The sequence below is a fragment of the Trichechus manatus genome, unplaced genomic scaffold, assembly GCF_000243295.1.
Source record: "Trichechus manatus latirostris isolate Lorelei unplaced genomic scaffold, TriManLat1.0 scaffold00127, whole genome shotgun sequence".
Lineage (NCBI taxonomy): Eukaryota > Metazoa > Chordata > Mammalia > Sirenia > Trichechidae > Trichechus > Trichechus manatus.
The window spans coordinates 6,559,675-6,579,284 of NW_004444063.1; the positions used below are offsets into that span (position 1 = coordinate 6,559,675).

General features: G+C 46.1%; 1 protein-coding gene across 1 annotated transcript in view; it reads right to left on the bottom strand.

The window, feature by feature from the left end:
* Positions 1-2,806: 2,806 nt before the first annotated feature.
* Positions 2,807-19,610, bottom strand: part of SLC22A5 (solute carrier family 22 member 5) — a 29,085-nt gene continuing 12,281 nt past the window's right edge. Inside the window, exons 3-10 of the mRNA XM_004384743.2 lie at positions 13,485-13,639; positions 12,155-12,326; positions 10,835-10,961; positions 8,979-9,079; positions 7,079-7,293; positions 5,417-5,599; positions 4,254-4,389; positions 2,807-3,872 (exon numbers count right to left, since the gene is read on the bottom strand). Coding sequence (XP_004384800.1) covers positions 3,785-3,872; positions 4,254-4,389; positions 5,417-5,599; positions 7,079-7,293; positions 8,979-9,079; positions 10,835-10,961; positions 12,155-12,326; positions 13,485-13,639 — 1,177 coding nt within the window. The 3' untranslated portion in view covers positions 2,807-3,784. The remainder of the gene's footprint in view (positions 3,873-4,253; positions 4,390-5,416; positions 5,600-7,078; positions 7,294-8,978; positions 9,080-10,834; positions 10,962-12,154; positions 12,327-13,484; positions 13,640-19,610) is intronic.

The following is a 19,610-nucleotide window of genomic DNA, read 5'->3' on the forward strand; positions in this document are numbered from 1 at the left end:
ATCATGGCGTAGCCAAATTGATACACACATTTTTTGGAGGACATGATTCAATCCATGACATTCCACCCTTTGGCCTCCCAAAAATCACATCCTTGCAACATGCAAAACATTTATCCCATCATATTATAGCGAAAGTCTTAACTCCAAGTCCAAAATCCAAAAATTCCTCTTCATCCGTGAAATCTAGAACAAAAGTTATCTGCTTCCAAAGGTACAATGGCAGAACAGGCACAAGCTAGACATTTTCATTACAAATGGGAGAAACTGGGGAAAAGAAGAGATAATAGGCACCAAGCAAGTCAGCAGAGCACATCACATTAGCCCTCAAGGCTTTGAAAATAATATTCTGTTCTCTGAGACAATTTACACAGTGGCCGTGCCCTCCAGACTCTAGGTGTTGGCCACACTCTCCAGATTCTGAGTGGAGGCCCCTTGGCTCTGGGCTTCATCTCCACCTTCCAGGCCCACTGGGACAGCAACTCTGCTCCCTCAGCTTTAGGTGCACCATTCTTCTAGTCCATCTAAGTGGCAACTCCACCCTTTGAAACCACAAGGTCCTGACCATACCTTTTGAGACCGACGCAGCTTGGCTTCTTGTGTTCCTTGTCTCTTCAGCTTCTGCCTCCTGGATTCTTGGCCTCTCGGCTCCTCGGGCCTCACACCCACATCTGCCCTGCTGGGGCAAGTGTTCCAAAGCTCTGTAGCTCCACCAATAAGTTCCTGGAGGCACCCCACTCTACCATGAAGCCCCCTGCACACAGGCACTCAGCTCCCTTGCTCTGTGGGTCAGCAAGCCTAGCTCCACTGACAAGTGCCCGCATGCACCCCACTCTGCCAAGGAGCCTCGTGTGCACAGGCACTCAGCTCTCTCGCTCTGTGGGTTGGCTCCAGCACCGTCTCGCCCTGGTCTCCTGGTTTTGCTGCTGCTGGTTCTCTGCCCATTCACAGTTTCAAAACCGCTTCCACATTTTAGGTATCTGTTAGAGCAGCACCCCACTCTCTCAGTACCAAATTCTGTCTTAGTCATCTAATTCAATCCATGACACCTGGCTAGAGGCTTATCAATTGATCAGTCTTCTAAAGAACCAGCTTTTGGTTTTGTTGATTTTCATTATTTATTTCCTGTTTTCAATTTCATTGATTTCTACTCTAATTTTATTATTTCTTTTCTTCTGCTTTAGATTTAATTTGCTTTTCTTCTTCAAGTTTCCTAATGTGAAAGCTTAAATTATTGATTTTAGATCTTTGTTTTCTAATATATTCATTCAAGGCCATAAATTTTCCTCTAAGCACTGCTTTTGCTGCATCCCATGAGATTTGATAAGCTGTATTTTCATTTATTTAGAAATATTTTAAAATTTCTCGAGATCTCTTCTTTGACCCATGTGTTATGTATAAGCATGTGTTTAATTTACAGGTATTTTTGGATTTTCAAAAGTATCTTTCTGTTATTGATATCTAGTTTACTTCTGTTGTGGTCTGAGAACATATTTTGTATGATTTCTATTCTTTGGAATTTATTAAGCATGTGGTCTATCTTGGTGAACGTTCCATGCGAGCTTGAGAACGTAGCCCAAACCTCTCTGTAACAAATTTTATATACATATGTATAAAATTTATATACATATGCATATAAAATTTGTATACCAGATACATATATATCTCAGCTACATACCTACATATCTTTCAGATACATATATATCTCAGATACATATGCATACATAATACATATCTCAGATACCTCTTCGGCACCACGCCACATCATCTCAGCCCCACCACTTACTCCAGCCACTGCTGCAGTGACCAGTTCACACAAGCTTTGACCAGCTTCACTGAGGTGCAGCCTGACAGACAATGCCAGCAATCATCTTGGGTCTGCAATGTATTACCTCTTGCTTTCTCTCTGGGGGATTATCTGGAACCTTTTTGGGATTTATACGTATGCAGCCAACACCATTGGGGCACCCTTAATGAATGTGGACAAATAGATAAATGCTTCCCCTTTTATCTATGGTACAGATGGTTTTGAGATGCATTTCATAAGGCTCTTCAGAAATTCTTGCTCGTTGGAGCACCACTGCCCTTGGCACTGGCCATCCTTGTAATGGCTCTCCTTTCTTCCCTATTCTACTCCCCCTATCCTTTACCCTAGCTCCCTGGACTCTTGTTCTCAAATAAACTACCAGCTGCACAGCTGTTCTGGTCTCAGGGTCTGCTTTCAGGGGAACCCAGGCTAAGATACTTTGAAAGAAGAGTGGTTCAGTCCATATCAATTAGTGGAGTGAAGGTTTCTAATGCACTGGGAGTAAATCTTAGTTTTAGAGACTAATTGCAAACCATTACTAAAAACTAGCCCAAGCTAATAGAGAAAAGTCAGGTGGTGGCGTGACATGGCTCACCAAATTATGGAAATAAAAGTTGTAGGCAGCTGCTATTATTAAAAAAATCATTTTACTTACTAAAACTTTTTCATTTCCCAAGGCACTTCAGTAGCTTTCATAAAAATATGGTTTTTAGCCAGGTGAAGCATATGCTTCAGGAATACCATATTCAGAAAAAAGACAATTACACTGAACACAAAATATCTCCCAATAATGTTACATAGCTGAAGTGAGCATCTCTGAAGGATTGTATACACAATTTAAGTTTCTTCTTTGTAATTTTTTCCATGATTAGGTATCACAAAAGGAACACACACAATAACATCATTTTGGCACTCAGAGAAGTGCTAGTGGCCAAGGCTGGTAAGGCCAAATATTTGCATGTACAAGTGGCAACTGCAGGCCATTGCCAAAGTGATTCTGGGTTTAAAAAGAAAAAAAAAAAAAAAAAAGACACAAACCAGGAGGATAAGGAACCAGCCTTTCCCAAGTCCATTCTGAAGGGCAAATAACTTAAGGAGAAAAAGTCACAATAAAAACAACAACAATAACCACAAATAAAATACAACAAAACAAACCCCACATTGTAGTTTTGAGAGAAAAGTTTGCTTGTCTTTTTCTCGCAGTGATATACTTCCTTCAAACCAGACATAAGAAGTCAAAGTAGCTAGGGGGTATGATTTACACAGTAGTGGGAAACAAGAATAGCAGATTCAATGATGCATTTCTCATGGGCCTGGACAAGCCTAGTGCTTCAATCGGAAGTAAACAAGTCTGTCCAGTAGTCATACTGAGTGGTCCAAGACCTTGCAAACCAAGGGACTTGCCCACACAGCATGTATCTGCTCAGTCCACTCCATCTTAATCACCTCTAGGTTTCTCCAGAGCCTGTGTTCTCTTACCCTGAGGAGGCAACACTCACAGTTAATGTCTTTGGAACCAAGAAAACATGAGAAATCAAACTCCCTATGAAATTATTTCTTGTCCTTTAAAGTGAATCATTAGAGGGGAAGGGAAAAGGTAGGGCAACTTGAACCTCCAGTTTTATCAGGGGCCTTTTCAGGCAGTCTGAAATTACAATGCAAATTTAACAGATGCCTCTCATTTCCTTTCAAATGTCATTGTCTCTAGTGAATAGTCAACATCTTAGGAAGTGCCAAGTCCATCATCGTAATAGGTGGGACTTAGCTAAAGTTGTCTGCCCACAGCCACGGTGTCCCTGGAGCAAGACAGTACTCTCGGACCACACACAGCCTCTGAGTCTGGGTGCCCAAACATGAGCAAGTCAGAAACAGGGCTAACCAAAAAAACAGACCTTCGTCACTGTAGGACTCAGTGTCTGCACAAGCCGTTTCTCACAGAAGCATATTTCCTCTTCAAGTTCTCACTTACTGGAGGTTGTGTTAGAAGGCTGTGCTTTTAAGGATGGTGGGGCTTTCTTCTTCATCCTTTAACACCCTTGTGTGGGTTGGACTTTGCCTGTATTTTATTCTATAAAGACAAGCAAAAAAAAAAAAGAAAAAAATTAGTTACAAGTCTTAAGACGACTACCAGTCTTAAAAAAAATCAAAACCGAAGATATTTTCACCAAGGGGAAAAAGTCACAGAGCAGATTCTGAAAGGTTTCTCCTGGTCTATGCACTATCCCAGAGCTGCTGTTGCTGTGGAGATGTAAAGGTGACATGTCCACACAGGATCAGAAACGAGAAGATAGGCTGTAAGCATCTTGCAACTTATAACTCTCTGACGGATAAACTAGTCCACTGTGTTTGTGACAAAAAGTTTAAGGGGGTCTCTACTGTGAGGGTCTCCTAAGACCTGGCCAAGCCTGGACCCAGCATGTCAATACTGTGAGGAAGGAGGCCTTCTTACCCTTTGACCCTCAGCATCTGATCAATGGTGTCTGGGAGGGGGATGTTGAAGCTCTCTGGGAGGAACAAGGTGAGGATGGCTGTCAGGATGGTCAGACTTCCCATGAGAATGTAGGGCAGGAAGCGGTCATAGGCACCTATGGCAAAGCAGACAGAGGCCTGAGCTGGGGGTTGCCGTTAACTGGGCTTCCCTCCATCCCTTTACACTCCTGGGACTCTATAAAGGAGATCACCTGCCTTGTTGGGCTCAGCATCTGCCACAGGCTGAGCTGCCAGACTGGAATCTGGTACCTCACAACCCAGAGTTGGCAAAAACATGCCCAGAGGTCCAGCAGTGCCTACACGGTGCAGAGGGGGAGTGCAGAGGGGAGAGGAGGAGTCGAGCCACGGTGATTGCTATTCCCATTTCCAAGGAACTTGAAGTACTCATCCAGGGACAGGAATAACTCCTCCACCTCTCCAGATATATCACAACCCCGTGTGATTTGCCTTCACAGGAAGGCAAATACAGGAAGATGTTTCTACTTGTCAGTTCTGTGGAGCATGTTATGTTCACAAAGCACTCTGGGTACTCTCAGAGCAGGTGCCACCCTTCCGCAAAGATGTACAGGGAAACAGGAGCTGCCATGAGGAAATGCAATCTTGAGGAGGAGAAAACTGGTGCTCTGTTACATAAAACGGCACAAGGAAGCTCTTTACACTGTATAAGCCCACTGTGTGAAGTGCTCCGAGTCACAGCAATTCTCAGTTCATCAGACCTCTTAAATGGTCCTTCCCCCCAACCCCATGTTCCTTGTAAACTCTTATTTTAAATTTCTCCAACTAAGTACACTGGCTTCCTAAACCACTCTGCAGTTTCTTAGGCTAAGTACCCTCTGATGGAAGGCCTGGGATGGCTGAAATAGAAACAAATACTTCTAATTTTCTAATCAATTTCTAGACAGTCTATAGGTTATTTTCCACTCACGAGTACCTCCTCCCACAGTACACCTGGACTAGAACGCCTCTCTGGGTGTAGATCCACTGTTAGATGAATCCCGTTTCTGTATGTGCTTGTTTTCCTGTTAGCAAGCTATCTCCAGCTCACATTAAAGTCAAAGAGTGCTTCTACCCATCGCTGCTGTGTGCCCAGGCCCAGGACACACCTTTGCCCATAGGACTTACCCAGGTAAACAAAATAGGGAGACAGGATGCTGCCAAGGCGGGACGCTGTGGAGCTGACTCCCACGCCCATGTTTCTGACCACCGTGGGGTACAGCTCGGCAGTGTACACATAGATCATGGAGAAGGCAGCAGTGATTCCAAACTTGCCCACCATCACCAGGACTGTAGTCAAATAGTACAAGTCTGGAGAGGCAAAGAGAAGAAAGTAGGAGCAGGCATCAACCCACTGTACCCTGCTAGTCAGAGTTCCATTTCTTTTTTGCCTGAAACAAACATACTTTCTCCTTTTTTGAGGGCAGGCAGTTTCTGTAACTTCCTATTGTAGAGTAAGGGGCTATTGCCAAGATTTCCCTCCAAGTTGGTTACTGACAGGAGGCTGGGGACCTGAAGTGGTGTAAAAACATGCTATTTTCCTCAGCCTAAGGACTATCAGGGTGAGCCCCTCAAAGTCCACATAAACCTGCTTTCTAGTCCAGAGTCACTAAGGACACATCTGGCAGGGAGTTAGCCATCACCCTAGAAGCTCATGCTGCAGGCACTGTGGATTAACCAACGACTTTAGGTGAATGCGGAATTCAATTATAACTCATTTCATGCTTTTATTCTACTCAGACCTCAAAAACTGCATAGACCATCAGAAGCTCAGGACAACCCTCCAATCCATCCTTCTCACTGTGCCAGAGGAGACAGGCCTGTGTGAGCTCAGGCATGAACTTCTACGTATGGTTCCTGGGCTCCTTCTGCCATGCCACACTGGGGGCCGTTCCTGGGCAGCAGTGTTCCCAGCCTAAGGGGCCCAGAAATGATCACCAGAGGCCCCCAAATCCACGAGTACGATGAGAACTTGGGGTACAATGATGGATACACAAGGGTCCATGAACTGTTCTATGAATTTCCCTCCCACCCATCCGTGGGGAAACCAGACAGTTATAAGTATAAAATCCAGCTAATGGCCTACGAGACCCTCCCTATTTGTGACGTGGCCCAGCCTCTCTCCTTTTTTTTCTCTCTTACTGGCTCCTTCTTTCTCCTCAAACATGCCAAGCTCATTCCTGCCTCAGGCTTTTTGCCTCTGCTGTTTCTTCTTCCTGAAATGTTCTTCTCCTAGACTTTTTCATGGCTTTCTCTTATCACTTCATCTAAGTCTCTGCTCAACTGCCCCCTCTTCAGAGACGCTGTCCGTGTCTACTCTGTGTAAACTATATTAAGCAGATTTCTTTGTTTACTTGCTTGTTGTCTGTCTTGTGAACTAGAAAGTGACTCTATGAGGGCAGGGGTTTTGCCTGACTCGTTTACTTGTGTATCATTAGCCCTGAGCACAATGCCTGGCCCATGGCAGGAACTGTATAACGATTTGTTGAATAAGTAAAGGACTAATACAAGGCCAGGAAAGAGGAAACCAAATATGAACACCATAACGTGGGTATAGAGTAAAACTAACCAACAGCCCCAAATGGTTCCTCCCTCCCACTCCCCAAGGCCTAGGCCATAAAAAGTGTTCTGGTCTTAGAAGGTAATTTCTCTGGATTTTTAGGCCAAGGATGCATGTAAGAAGGTGAGCTGTGATGAAAGTGGTTTTTATTTATCAGTTGGGGAAGGCAGCCTGGTAGAGACTGAGTGACTCAGTGAAGACCCAAGACCACAGATGTACATGGTCCCTACCTGGGGGCACCAGCTGCAGAAAGAGAAGAACACTGCCGCCTAGGAAGAGAGCGGTGGCCATGGAGTACCGCCGGGGCAGATACTGCAGCAGCACCCAGGCCACAGTGTACGCTGGGACTTCAACCACCCCTGAAAGGAAGCAGTTCACGTAGATGTCTCCATGCAAGTTAGGAGTATCAAGGGAAAGCCCAAAATAGCCCACTGATATGGTCATCCTGAAACAGAGTACAAAAGAAAGCTGGAGAAGTGGTATCCACATCCCTCCCAACATGAACAACTTTTTAAATATAATTATTTAAGGAAATTCAAAAATTCTCTTTAAACAGGGAACAGGAGGGCTGCAGTAGATCTACTGTGTGTCTTACTTCTTAGAACAGAAGAGAACGTCCCTCGGCCCAAGGGGCACCAGTATGCCAGTGCACTTTCAGAGCATTCCATACAGAAAGTATCTCAGCAAAAAGGCCTATATACTTCAGATAGACTTAATGCATTAAAAAAAAAAAAGAAAAATCCTAACTTGCTTTTTGGTTTTAAAAATCCTAAGCTGGGGCATTTACAGAAGCTTGTTTCCCACTCTCTGGACCTCCCCAAATCCAGCAACTGAAGAAGCAAATAGGGAATGGGTAAGAAGGCAGATATCATGTGGGGTGTGATAGGATTGGAGAGATGAAGTAAAATAAGGGCCTAATATTAGGTCAAACATTTGGAGAAAGATACCTGGCAGACTATCTATGGCAACCAGCCAGGAAGAGGCTAGTTTGACGCAGCTGACCCCCCCCCTCCACCCCTAATCACACTTGTGGAGAAGAGAGGGAGCTCCCAGTGGTGTGACCATGTCTTCTGTCATCTGCATGCCTCCCACTGTCCCTGGCCTGGGCCATGTCCTCAGCAGGTACTCTGTTAAAGACAAACACACTTTGGCAACCAGGTCTTCATGGATTAGACTGACTTGTTTTTAACTCATCTGCAAGTTGAAATTGCAGCTTGTACAATCAGAGAAAAAAGAACATGTATGACTTGCTGGGAAATCCAGAGCCTGAGTGAACCACAAAGCAGCGACTCACTGAAGGCTGGCAAATCTGTGGCACAGGCTGAATGCTGATCCTGTCTTGAGGCCTACTGAGGGGTGGGGGAGGGTGGTGCACTGCCCTAAAGGTTCCAGGGCTGTTCCCTGGAAACAGGTAACTCATAGTTACCCCAGTATGCAAGACTGCTGGCTGCCACCAAGCTGGATGAATCTAGTAGTAAGGACTCTGAGATGAAGTTTGGCCTCCTCCCCCATCTTATCACCACTTATCTAGCACCCTCAGGTCGTTTCCTGGAATCCCAAAGGTCTGGCCACTAAACAAAAGCTGTCTAGACGCTTGGATGTGTTCCCTTTCTCTGGCCCTTCTTGACACTTGGTGAAATGCCTAATTACAAGGAACTTGATGAGGGCAGCTAGCCATTCTCCTGCCTCCAGGACAGTCTGAACATCCCAGAAGACAAAAGCTCAGTCCTGCTTCCATGTTTCCAGAAAGTACTTAGCAGCCTCTGTAACCTGGAGGAAATGGTGTCTTCGCACTCAGATCCTTCTTAAAAGCCTCAGCTGTCTTCCTCAGCCACTGCTGGTGACTGGGTAGGAGGGGGCAGGGGCAGGAACAACTAAGCAAGGACCCAAAATGAGCAACGATTTGCCTCAGACCTGGAGTGATCCCTAAAAATCCTTTATTTCCCAAAAAAGCCTCCACAACAGTTTTCTGAGAGTCAATCAAATTAAGAATTGTGGCATGCCCATTTCTTCTATCTCAAGGCAGACTTCTTTCACTTTCTGATGACACAAGCCTTTAATTTTGGTCTGAGACATGTCTGTGAACAAGAAGCTCTGTCTGGAAGTCTCAGGCAGGTCTCACTTACGCACCACAGAATTATGGACATGACGGTCACCATTCGGATATTCTGGGTTCGGAGTAGATCCAGAATGCTGTGTGACTGTTGCTTCTGGGAACTTAGGTCTTGCGTCTGCAAGAAAGACACAGTAAGGGAATGGGAGGGAGAGAAGGTCGAAGACTCAATATCCAATAACATACCCAAAACCCTGGCATCTTAGCTTTCTATGCCTCAGAGTTGGGGAGTGTTTTATGTTTCTTCTTTGAAGAGAAGAGCAGTAAGTAGAGTGACAGCATCTTGGGCTGCTAAAGGTTCCCCTAGACCTTGTCAGTAACAAAGTAGAGTAACAAGAATGAGGAGAAAAAGCAGGAGACCAATCCCTGGGGGACACAATGAAGGCGGAGCCCAAGCTGATGCTCCAGCAGCTCCCTCCTGCACCACCCCCACTCTCTCAGTGATCACATTCCAGGAAGGCCTCCAAGCATTCCTTCCTGGGGCTGGCTCCCTGCCTTCTAGGTCAGAGACAGAAGTTGGCTGTGTATTTTATTGAACTGATATTTAAAAGGAATTAATGTTTTGAGCTCTCATGCCATGTAGTTACTTGTCTGCTTCAGGGGAAAAAATGTCAGATAGGAAAACTGACCTGAGCTTCACCCAGAGTAACTTCCTATGAAATTCGGCACAGCCAAGGCCATTAATAAACCGCACGTCTAAACACACTGATGTTGCTTTCTTAAGCAAATCCAGCCTTGGAGCTTGTTTTTCCCAAGTTAGCAGTTCAAAAAAAGGTCAACTTCTTACTTAAAGGATCCCCTGAAATAGCCTCATTTCCTCAAAGATGCCGGTGGGGCTATGGGTTCACCTAGATTGACCCCTCACTTAAAAGCAGCCAACGACCTCCCCTGCCCTGACCTTTGTGGATCAGAGTCCTTTCCAGTACATGCCAAGTGGAGGCTGTTGCTGGACCACCACTTAACTGTGATGCCAGCCAGGCTGTCTGTAACCATCGGCCTTTCTGCTGCCGACAGTAGCTGGTCTCTCTTTTCCAAGCCCCAGTCTGCATCTCCAATCCTGAGCATCTCTGACATGCCTGCCGCTCACACTTCAGCATGACTGCTGGTAGCTGTTCCCACACCCAGGCCCTGGGACCAGTTCTGCTTCCTGGTCTTCCCAGTCAGCTCAGAGACATTCCAGAACCACACCAACCAGCATTTTCAGCTCCTAACCTCTTCTTGTAGTCACGAGACTAAGGAACACTGCCTGCTGCGGAAAGGGTAGAGGAGGCCGAGGAAACAGGAAGGAGAAACAAGAATCAGGAACCAGGCAGAGCCAAGAAATTACTCATGGTGTGTGAGAGCAGTTTGCAGAAGCAGTAAGAGAGGCAGGGGCAGGCTTGGGGGTGGGGGGGTGGAGTTGGGGAGGGAAAGGGGTGGATAGCAAAAAGGACCTGGCTCCAAGATGCCAAGAAACAAACTAACCGCTGGTGGGTGGAAAGAGACTGAACATTTCTAGCTCCCAATCTGTCGTGCTTCACTACATTATTTTTTTTTAAGATGACAAACCACCTAAGGCATAAAAAAAAATGATTTCTAAAATGCCGACTTCGTGAAAGACTTAGTGTTACTCATAAAGGGTATTTATTATTAAAAGTAATGCCTAAAATATATGATTGCCTAGGAAAGAAGGAAGTAAAGTATGAAAATGTAAAACCTACAGTAAAGGTGAAAAGAGTTAGGCAGTTGGTACCTTCTCAACTTCCTAATTTTATCAGGACTTACCCTGGGGACAGCTGGGGCTCCTGCGTGAAGGCAGGGCTTCAGGGCAATGTGGGCTGCTCTCAAACTATGGCCAGTGTGGTCCTCCCACCATCTCCCACATGATGCTTACCTCAGTAGGATCAAAGATGGTTGAGGGTACAGCAATCCCATTGAATCTGGCAGCTTTCCGGATGATAGCCTCTGCCTCTTTAAATCGTCCCTGAGAAATGAGCCATCGGGGGGACTCAGGGATGAACCTGGAAGCAAAAGGAGCAATCTCACTGAGGCCTCCTTGCCTAATGGTTTACCAACAGACCAGGTGTGGCTTAAACGGAAGTGGGAAATGAGGTTTTGGAACCAGAGCTAGGTTTGTGAAATGTTTGGTGTTTACAAACCAGAAGTGAAAAGATGATCCACATTATGCTTGGTCATGACCTGAAGTGTGAGCTCTTGAGTATACTGACAGTGTACAAACTCTGGAGAGGCCTGCACACCATGACGGAATCCCTACACTGGATGGCCACCTCCACTTCCTAAGAGCAGTGGTGCCACGTGCTGGGCTGTAAGGAGACACGAGCAAGATGGGCTCCTAAAGTCTGGCTTCTGTTAATGTCCCAGCCCAGCCCCATGCCCTGCTGTACTCTCCTCCCTGCCCCTGGCAACCACAGCAGCTTCTGCACTAACTCTGAGCCTCTAGTTTCTCTTCAACCCCCCCACTCCTGATCCACCCAAAAGACTTTTCAGACTCTTTACCTAAAATAACATGCTTATCAAGGCATCTGAGTGCTTTGAGCCTCTGTGGGTTTTATTTTCTACCTCACTGTGACTGGGTAACCCCTGCCCTTCTGTCATGACCAGGATCCATGCTGTGCTGTCTCCTCTCCCACTACGTGAATGCTCTCAGCTCCATATAGGCCAGTGAGCTCAGCTTCCCCACCTGCAAGGGGCAATTCTCACCTCAGCCCTTCTGCTTGTGTCTCCTCTCTTGCTATGGAATGGCCTCCTCTCTGCCTGTGCAATTCCTCTATCTTAGAGGCTCAGATGGAGTGTGGCTTCCTCCCTGCAGCCACCCTCAGGGCTCTCACCTTCCCCCTCTTCTCTCAGCGCTTGTGGCATGAGGCCTCAACAACTCGCAGCCAGAACCAGGGCCAAAGCTCTCTTGCTCTGGGATTTGGTAAGTTCCTGTAGGTCATGCTGGTTCCCATCATTCCTCAGATACATCTTCTCACTCTCCCTGCCCCAGATCAACCTAGCACAGGGCTGAGAAAAAGTCTGCTGATGTCTTGGGATTTTTATTTTTAATTTTTTTTGAGCATGGAGAAACATTCTGAAACAACGTAGAAATAATCTATACTTCCTGTCCCTGTGAGCCCAAATAGGGATTTGTGGGTTGCTGCTGCCCTCTAGCGAAAGCCAGACAGAACAACCCTGGGCATAAGGCCACACTCACCACCAGAGCACCGCGCACAGCACCCCCGGCACCGTCAGCGCCAGCAGCAGCATCCTCCAGTCTCTGATGAAGTAAGCAAACAGTGGCAGCAGCATGTAGCCAAATGAATAAAATATGCATACTCCTAACGTGGAGAATATAATACGAGCTGACTTGCCAAGAATTTCTGTTCCTGTTCAAAATAAGGGAGGAGTCATGTTAGCTTTTTAATTTGGTTTATTTCCTTATTAATCTTCTATGGTATCATTTTTAGCATAACAAGAAAGCAGCCAGAACTACGTCTAAGTTCCCAAACCCAGAGAAGGGGATGGGATTCTGAACCCAGTCCAGTCCAGCCTTGTTGTGACCTCTTGGGCCCCTCAGTGACAGACTGCTGAAGAAAAGTTCACCAATTTCCTACACCACATACTAAAGATGACACCTGAGGAAGAATTCATTGAAGGTGAAGTCAGCACTGAGGCTGCACATGCTGGCTGTTATCCTTGAAGGAAAAAGTATTCTATTAAATGTGAAGAGAAAAAAAAAATCGTTTCAACAATACAACTCAAGGAACCTAAAGACCAATAAGCTAGAGTCAGAATCCTCCAAACAGGGGGACTGGCAGCTTTTCAGTGAGAACAGGCTGGTATGTCTGAGCCCAAGCCCTGCAGCGTGTACTCTAAATTACAGCCCTGAGGGTGACTAAAGCCTGTTACTACCAACTGGTTCTTGTCAGTAGATTCTGATTGGCCACAATGTTTTTCAGAGGAGGCAGTTTTCTTCCTTGGTGAGATAGCCAGTCATGGACCTTCCTCCTTAAGTCCTGCCTTCCTCTTTACTTAGCCACCTCAGCCCTGGGCGGTGGCAGGCCCTTTTCATGGATGATCTTTGGTGAAACAAAAGAAAAGCCAAATCCACTGCTGTTGAGTTGATTCCAACTCATAGTGACCCTGTAAGACAGAGTAGAACTACCCCATAAGGTTTCCAAGGAGAAACTGGTGGATTTGAACTGCCAACCTTTTGGTTAGCGCTGAGGTCTTAACTACTGCACCACCGGGGCTCCAATCTTTGGTTAAGTCCTAGTAAAATGGCCATTAAGTGCCAACAAGACCAAGGTGCCACACCCCGGAGGCCAGAGAAGAACTGGATTAGAAGTCAGGCTATTGTGCTGCTGGGGACTCAGGGTTGGTCACTGGCCTGACTCAGTTTCCCTGCCTATAAGCTAGGTCCACCTCAGTGCTGCTAGAGACCACTTCCCTTTGAAGGACACGTGGCTGTCTCCAAGAAAGTGGGTAGTGTGATGATAGTGAAACACAGGATCAAGTACTCAACTCTAACTTGATGGCCATACCCAGGACAAAAGCTGCCACGTAGTTGGAGATCTGGCCCATGCCTACGATGAAAAACAGCACAGTAAACATCTCAAAGTTTGTCGAGAAGACCTGCAGGAAGCTGAAACCTGTCTGCACGCCCATGGTTGCGAACAGCACATTCTTCCGACCGAACCTGGGAAGGAAAGGAGAGTGAAAGAGAATCAGCTGGGAAAAAGCAGCAGGAATGAGCTTCACGAACAGGGGCTTTCCTCAGATCCATCAGGGAGGGGTCGTGGAGAGTGCTGCCAGGTTATCTGGTGCCAGGGATGGCCCAGTATCCCAGTCTCTGTGCTATTACTTCCCCTTCCTGCTCCCCAGGATGAACATACAGCCTAGACACCTGGGTTGTCCAAAAATCAGTGCCACAATTATAATAATGATTGTAATGGATTGAAATACATCAATATGCTTAAATCCATGCATTCATAATGATATCAAAAAGAAAGAAGAGGTCAACTTTGGAGGATGATGGGGAAACAATTATCATGAAAACTGGCAAATAAAGGGAAAGGAGCATCTGTCCTTACTCCCCTAGATCAATTATGTGAAGTGACCAATAACAGATGAAGGGAAGTGTCACTTTATAAAAGCATTCCAACTATTTGCTAAAAGGAAGTGACGGAAATTAGAATATCACCATTTTACAATCCCCAATGGATGAACAGATGCAGGCATTACACATCATAAAAAGATGCTAATATCGTAAAAAGAAACAACCAGACATTTCATGTCTCCTATAGTCGTGCCAAAGGGATTGAACCTGAACCAGATAGAGCCTCTGGATCCAGCTGTCAATCTGCAAGAAATACAGAGATAGAGGAATACGCTGAACGGCACCGTGAGGGTGCAATCAGCAAAATCCAGACTGGGAAACTCTACAGGTGAAGTGGCCTAGGGCTCCTCAACAGGTAAACTGTAAGGCAAAGAAAGGGACGGAGAGAGAATCCATAGATTGAAATAGACTGAAAGGCATGTCAAATTTTTTTAAGTGGGCAAGAATAAACTTGTGCCTAAGGATGCACATTTGGGTGATAAGACTATTAAAAACCCACAAGGAAGTGATTATTTTAAGAGTCAGGACAGTGGTTACTTAATGGGGAGAGAGGGCCTTGTAACTGGGATGGGGCACATGGACATGGCTTCTCAGTGGCCAGCAAAAGTTCTACCTCTTGACTTGGTGGTGGTTACAAGGTTATTTGCTTTGGAGTAATTCATTAAGCCATACATTTTTCCTCTGGGTGATTTTCTGGATGTGTGCTCATTTTACGATAAAAAAGGTTTTTTGTTTCGTTTTGTTTTTAAGACAGTGGCAAAAACAGGGAGGAATCTGTCAACCCAGTGGGAAGTAGTAGATTCAGCTTGAGGTTGGCCAAGACCCATCTTCATTCAATGAATGTTTATTAAACATCTATTACGTACTGGGCACTGGCGAGATAGCTGAATAAAAACAGATGCTGTCTCTGTCCTCAAGACAGTCTAGTTTGTTGTCTAGTTGTTGAGAGAGACATTAACCACAATCAAATAACCACACTACTGAATATACAATTACTCAGAGACAAATGCACTGAAGGAAAGGTGCCCAGGTCCACTAGAGACACAACAAAAGAACCTATCCTGGGCTGGAGGTAGGGGTTGGGAAAGTGGACAGTCACGAAGATTTTTCAGATGATGGGACACTGAGATGAGGCCCAAATGAAAAGTAGATGTTGAAAAGAGGGGGCTAGGGGACAGGGACCAAGCTTTTGATGACATCCACAGTGCAGTGGGGAAGAGCACCATTAATCATTTGGTCTTCTGATAGGTGCTATGAAGGAAAGGCACAAGGAACCAGGGGAACATAAACCACGGACACTGATTTAGTCTGCATGGTCAAGGAAGACTGCGGGTTGTGGGGTGGAGGGGTGGGGTGGGGAGCGTTTCAAACTATGGGAAGAGCACAGAAAACTGCGGCCGGAGGGGGCGTGATGGACACGAGGGGCCAATGTGGCTGGTGCCAGCTCTGCAATACAAGACTGGAGAGGTGGGCAAGAGCCAAACTACATAAGACCTGCAGCCATATTAAGAGTTTTCAATTTGTCCTAAATGAAACAGGAAGCCATTTAAGCAGGAAGATGACTTGATTTGCATTTGGAAAAGATTACTTTGGCTACAGTATGGAGAAAAGAGTGAAAAGGGCCCGGACAGGCTACAGGGAGATCTGGGAGGAAGCTGTAGCAATCTTCCTGGTCAAAGATAACAGCAGCTTGAGCTAGCGATGGCAGTGAGGACAGAAAGCAGCAGAAGGATTTGAGAGATATTTAGGAGATAAATTCAGTTACACTTGGTGGGGGATGAAGGGGAGGATTCCTGGGTGTCTGGCTTACATGGTTGGGTGGCATGGAGGCTGAGGACAGTCTCCCTTTTTAGAGCCTGTGATCTTGCCCTAGATGTGCAGGCCTAATCCCCATCCTCCATGTTGCACAGGGGGCTGGCGGCCTTCACGATGGGGGTGCTGCTCTAACTGCCCCAAGCTCCCAAGAGTAGTGAAACAGTATCATTGGCTATAGAGCACAGCCACAGTGCCATGCTTCAGAAGGACCCTCACAGGAGACGGAAAGATAGAGCCACCCCTCACAACCAAGTCTGCTGAGGCGTGGCTAACTGTGCCTAAGAAAGTGAGAGAGGGGAGACAGCAAGAGTATGCACTGCTAACAGCAAAGACATATGGAAAGTACTAGCCCAAGAGACAGAAAGGGCCCCATAAACCAGAGACTTCATCAGCCTGAGACTGGAAAAAATAGATGGTGCCCAGCTACCACCAATGACTGCCCTGACAGGGAACACAAGAGAGTCCCTGATGGAGGAGGAGAAAGGTGGGGTGCAGAACTCAAATTCTAGTAAAAAGACAAGACTTAATGGTCTGACTGAAACTGGAGGAACCCTGGAAAGCATGGCCCCCAGATTCTCTATCAGCCCAGAACTAAAACCATTCCAGAGGCCAACTCTTCAGACAAAGATTAGACTGGACTATGAGACATAAAATGATACTCGTGAAGAGTGTGCTTCTTAGCTCAAGTAGGTACATGAGACTAAACGGGCAGCTTCTGTCCGAGGTGAGATGAGAAGGCAGACAGGGTAAGGAGCTGGTTGAATGGACATGGGAAAGCAGGGGTGGAAAGGAGGAGTGTGCTGTCACGGTATAGGGAGAGCAATTAGGGTCACATAACAATGTATGTATAAACTTTTGTACAAGAGACTAACTTGAAATGTAAACTTTCACTTAAACTACAATAAACAACAACAAAAAATACAAAAAAAAAAAGAATATGTACCGCTTGCCGCTGTGGGTTAAGTCTGGGACCATACATCTGGGGTCTTAAAAGCTTGCAAGCAGCCATCTAAGATTCATCAATTGGTCCCAACCACTTGGAGTAAAAGAGAACGAAGAACACCAAAGACACAAGGAAAGTATTAGCCCAAGAGACAGAATGGGCCACGTAAACCAGAGACTTCATCAGCCTGAGACCAGAAGAACTAGATGGTGCCCAGCTATCACCAATGAACGTCCTGACAGGGAACACAACAGAGGGTCCCTGATGGAGCAGTGAAAGGATGGGGTGCATAACTCAAATTCTAGTGAGAAGACCAGACTTAATGGTCTGACTGAGACTGGAGGCGCCCCAGAAAGCATGGCCCCTGGACTCTCTATCAGCCCAGAACTAAAACAATTTCCGACGCCAACTCTTCAGACAGGGATTGGACTGTACTGTGGGACATAAAGTGATACTTGTGAAGAGTGTACCTCTTAGTCAAGTAGATACAAGAGACCAAAGGGCAGCTTCTGTCCAGAGGTGAGATGGGAAGGCAGAGAGAGTTAGGAGCTGGTTGAATGGTCATGGGGACTCAGGGGTAGAAAGGAGGAATGTGCTGTCGCAGAATGGGGTGAGCAATTAGGGTCTCATAACAATGTATGCATAAAAATTTTGTATGGGAGACTAACTTGAAATGTAAACTTCATTTAATTATAACAATTAAAAAAAAAAGTCTGGGACCATGTTCATGCCCGGACCACACCAGGCACCTCAGAAGATCTCCTAAACTCAGACGTCTGGGAAGATAAAAGTGGCAGGCAGGAGCCACTGTCTGGGTTGGGCCTGACTACGTGTCCATGTCTACAAGCAGGGCCAGGGGTAGAGGGGTAAGCTGTGCCCAAGGAACCTGACACCTACAGCACCAGCCTCTGGAAAGGGCACTCTGGAAAGGGCTCAGGATATCATTTCCAAGCCCTCTCTGACAGCCTAGGCTCTCTCCAGCAGCCTAGCTTCCCTCTAGGGGCAGCTCTGAGGCAGGGCTGAGGGTGTGCTACCCTGCCTGCTTAGAGGCCATCTAAGAGTCAGAGCCCATCCCACGAACCACTCTCTCTGCTCAGCATACCTCTTATGAGGTTCAAAGCAGAGGTCAACACCAGTATGCACCTGTGTGATCAAGTCTCCCAAATGCTTGTGTGTGAATCCAGTGCTGAGAAGGAACACGCTGAGACAGATTTCGCTTTCTTTAGTACCCTTAGCTTTTGAGTACAGAAGTGGAAAAAAATCCAACCCAAACTTGACTGTGCTGCCCCATTTATTACCCTTTCACAAACAAAAGTGGTAGCTGTGGTCTCAATTTCCTGGCCCTGGCCTTTTCTCAGCACCGGAAGGGGCAGGAATCGTACAGGGCAGTGGCTTTCATACTGAGCTGTGGAGTCCAGAGGTTCCTCGAGGGAAAGGGGGAGACTGAGTGGGAGTTCTGGGCCCTTTCCCACATCAACCAGAGGAGCTCCACCTTTTATCTACTGTATACATTGTGCTTCCCAAGGTCACTGTCTTAGTCATCTAGTGCTGCTATAACAGAAATACCACAAGTGGATGGCTTTAACAGAGATTTATTCTCTCACAGTCTAGGAGGCTAGAAGTCCGAATTCAGGGTGCCAGCTCCAGGGAAGGCTTTTTCTCTGTCGACTCTGGGGGAAGGTCTTTGTCATCAATTTTCCCCTCATCTAGCAGATTCTCAGCATAGGGACCCTGGATCCTGGCACTACTTTCTTGGTGGTATGAGGTCCCTCTGTTTCTCTGCTAGCTTCTCTCTTTTATATCTCAAAATAGACTGACTCAATATACAACTTAGTCTTAAAGACTGAGTCCTGCCTCATTAATATAACTGCCTCTAATCCTGTCTCCTTAACATCATAAAGGTAGGATTTACAACACATAGGAAAATCACATCAGATGACAAAATGGTAGACAATCACACAATACTGGGAATCACGGCCCAGACAAGTTGACATACATTTTGGGGGAACACAATTCAATCCATGACAGTCACCATTAAAAAGTGTAGAACCCATCAGTCTGACCCAAATTACATTCTTCATTTTTCAGCTGCGAAATAGGCCTTCTCCTTGGCGTGGGAAAACAGGGCCCAAGGTGCTCAGGGAAGCTCTTCAAAGATAATATCCTCTCAGCTTGTCTAGAGTAGTGGTTCTTAACCAAGAAGGGGGCTACTTTGCCCCCATTCTAGCGACATTTTTGGTTGTCACAATTGTGGGGGAGGTTGCTACTGGCCTCTAGTGGGTAGAGGCCAGAGATGAGGCTAAACATGCTACAATGCCAGGACAGCCACCCCCGCCAACACACACATCAAGAATTATCCAGCCCATGAAACTGGAGGACATTATGCTGAGTGAAATAAGTCAATCACAAAAGGACAAATATTGTATGAGACCTCTATTGTAAAAACCCATGAAAAAATTTACATACAAAAAGTAACAATCCCAAGGATGGGAGGGGTTGGGGGGGAATACTAAACAGGCAATAGATAAGTGGTATCTTTGGTGAAGGGTGAGACAGTACACGATACTGGGGAAACCAGCACAACTTGTACAAGGAAGGTCATAGAAGCTCCCTAGACACATCCAAACTCCCTGAGGGACTGAATTGCTGGGCGGAGGGCTGCGGGGACCATGGTCTCAGGGAACATCTAGCTCAACTGGCATAACACAGTTTATAAAGACAATGTTCTACATTCTACCTTGGTGAGTAGCGTCTGGGGTCTTAAAAGCGTGTGAGCAGCCATCTGAGATACTC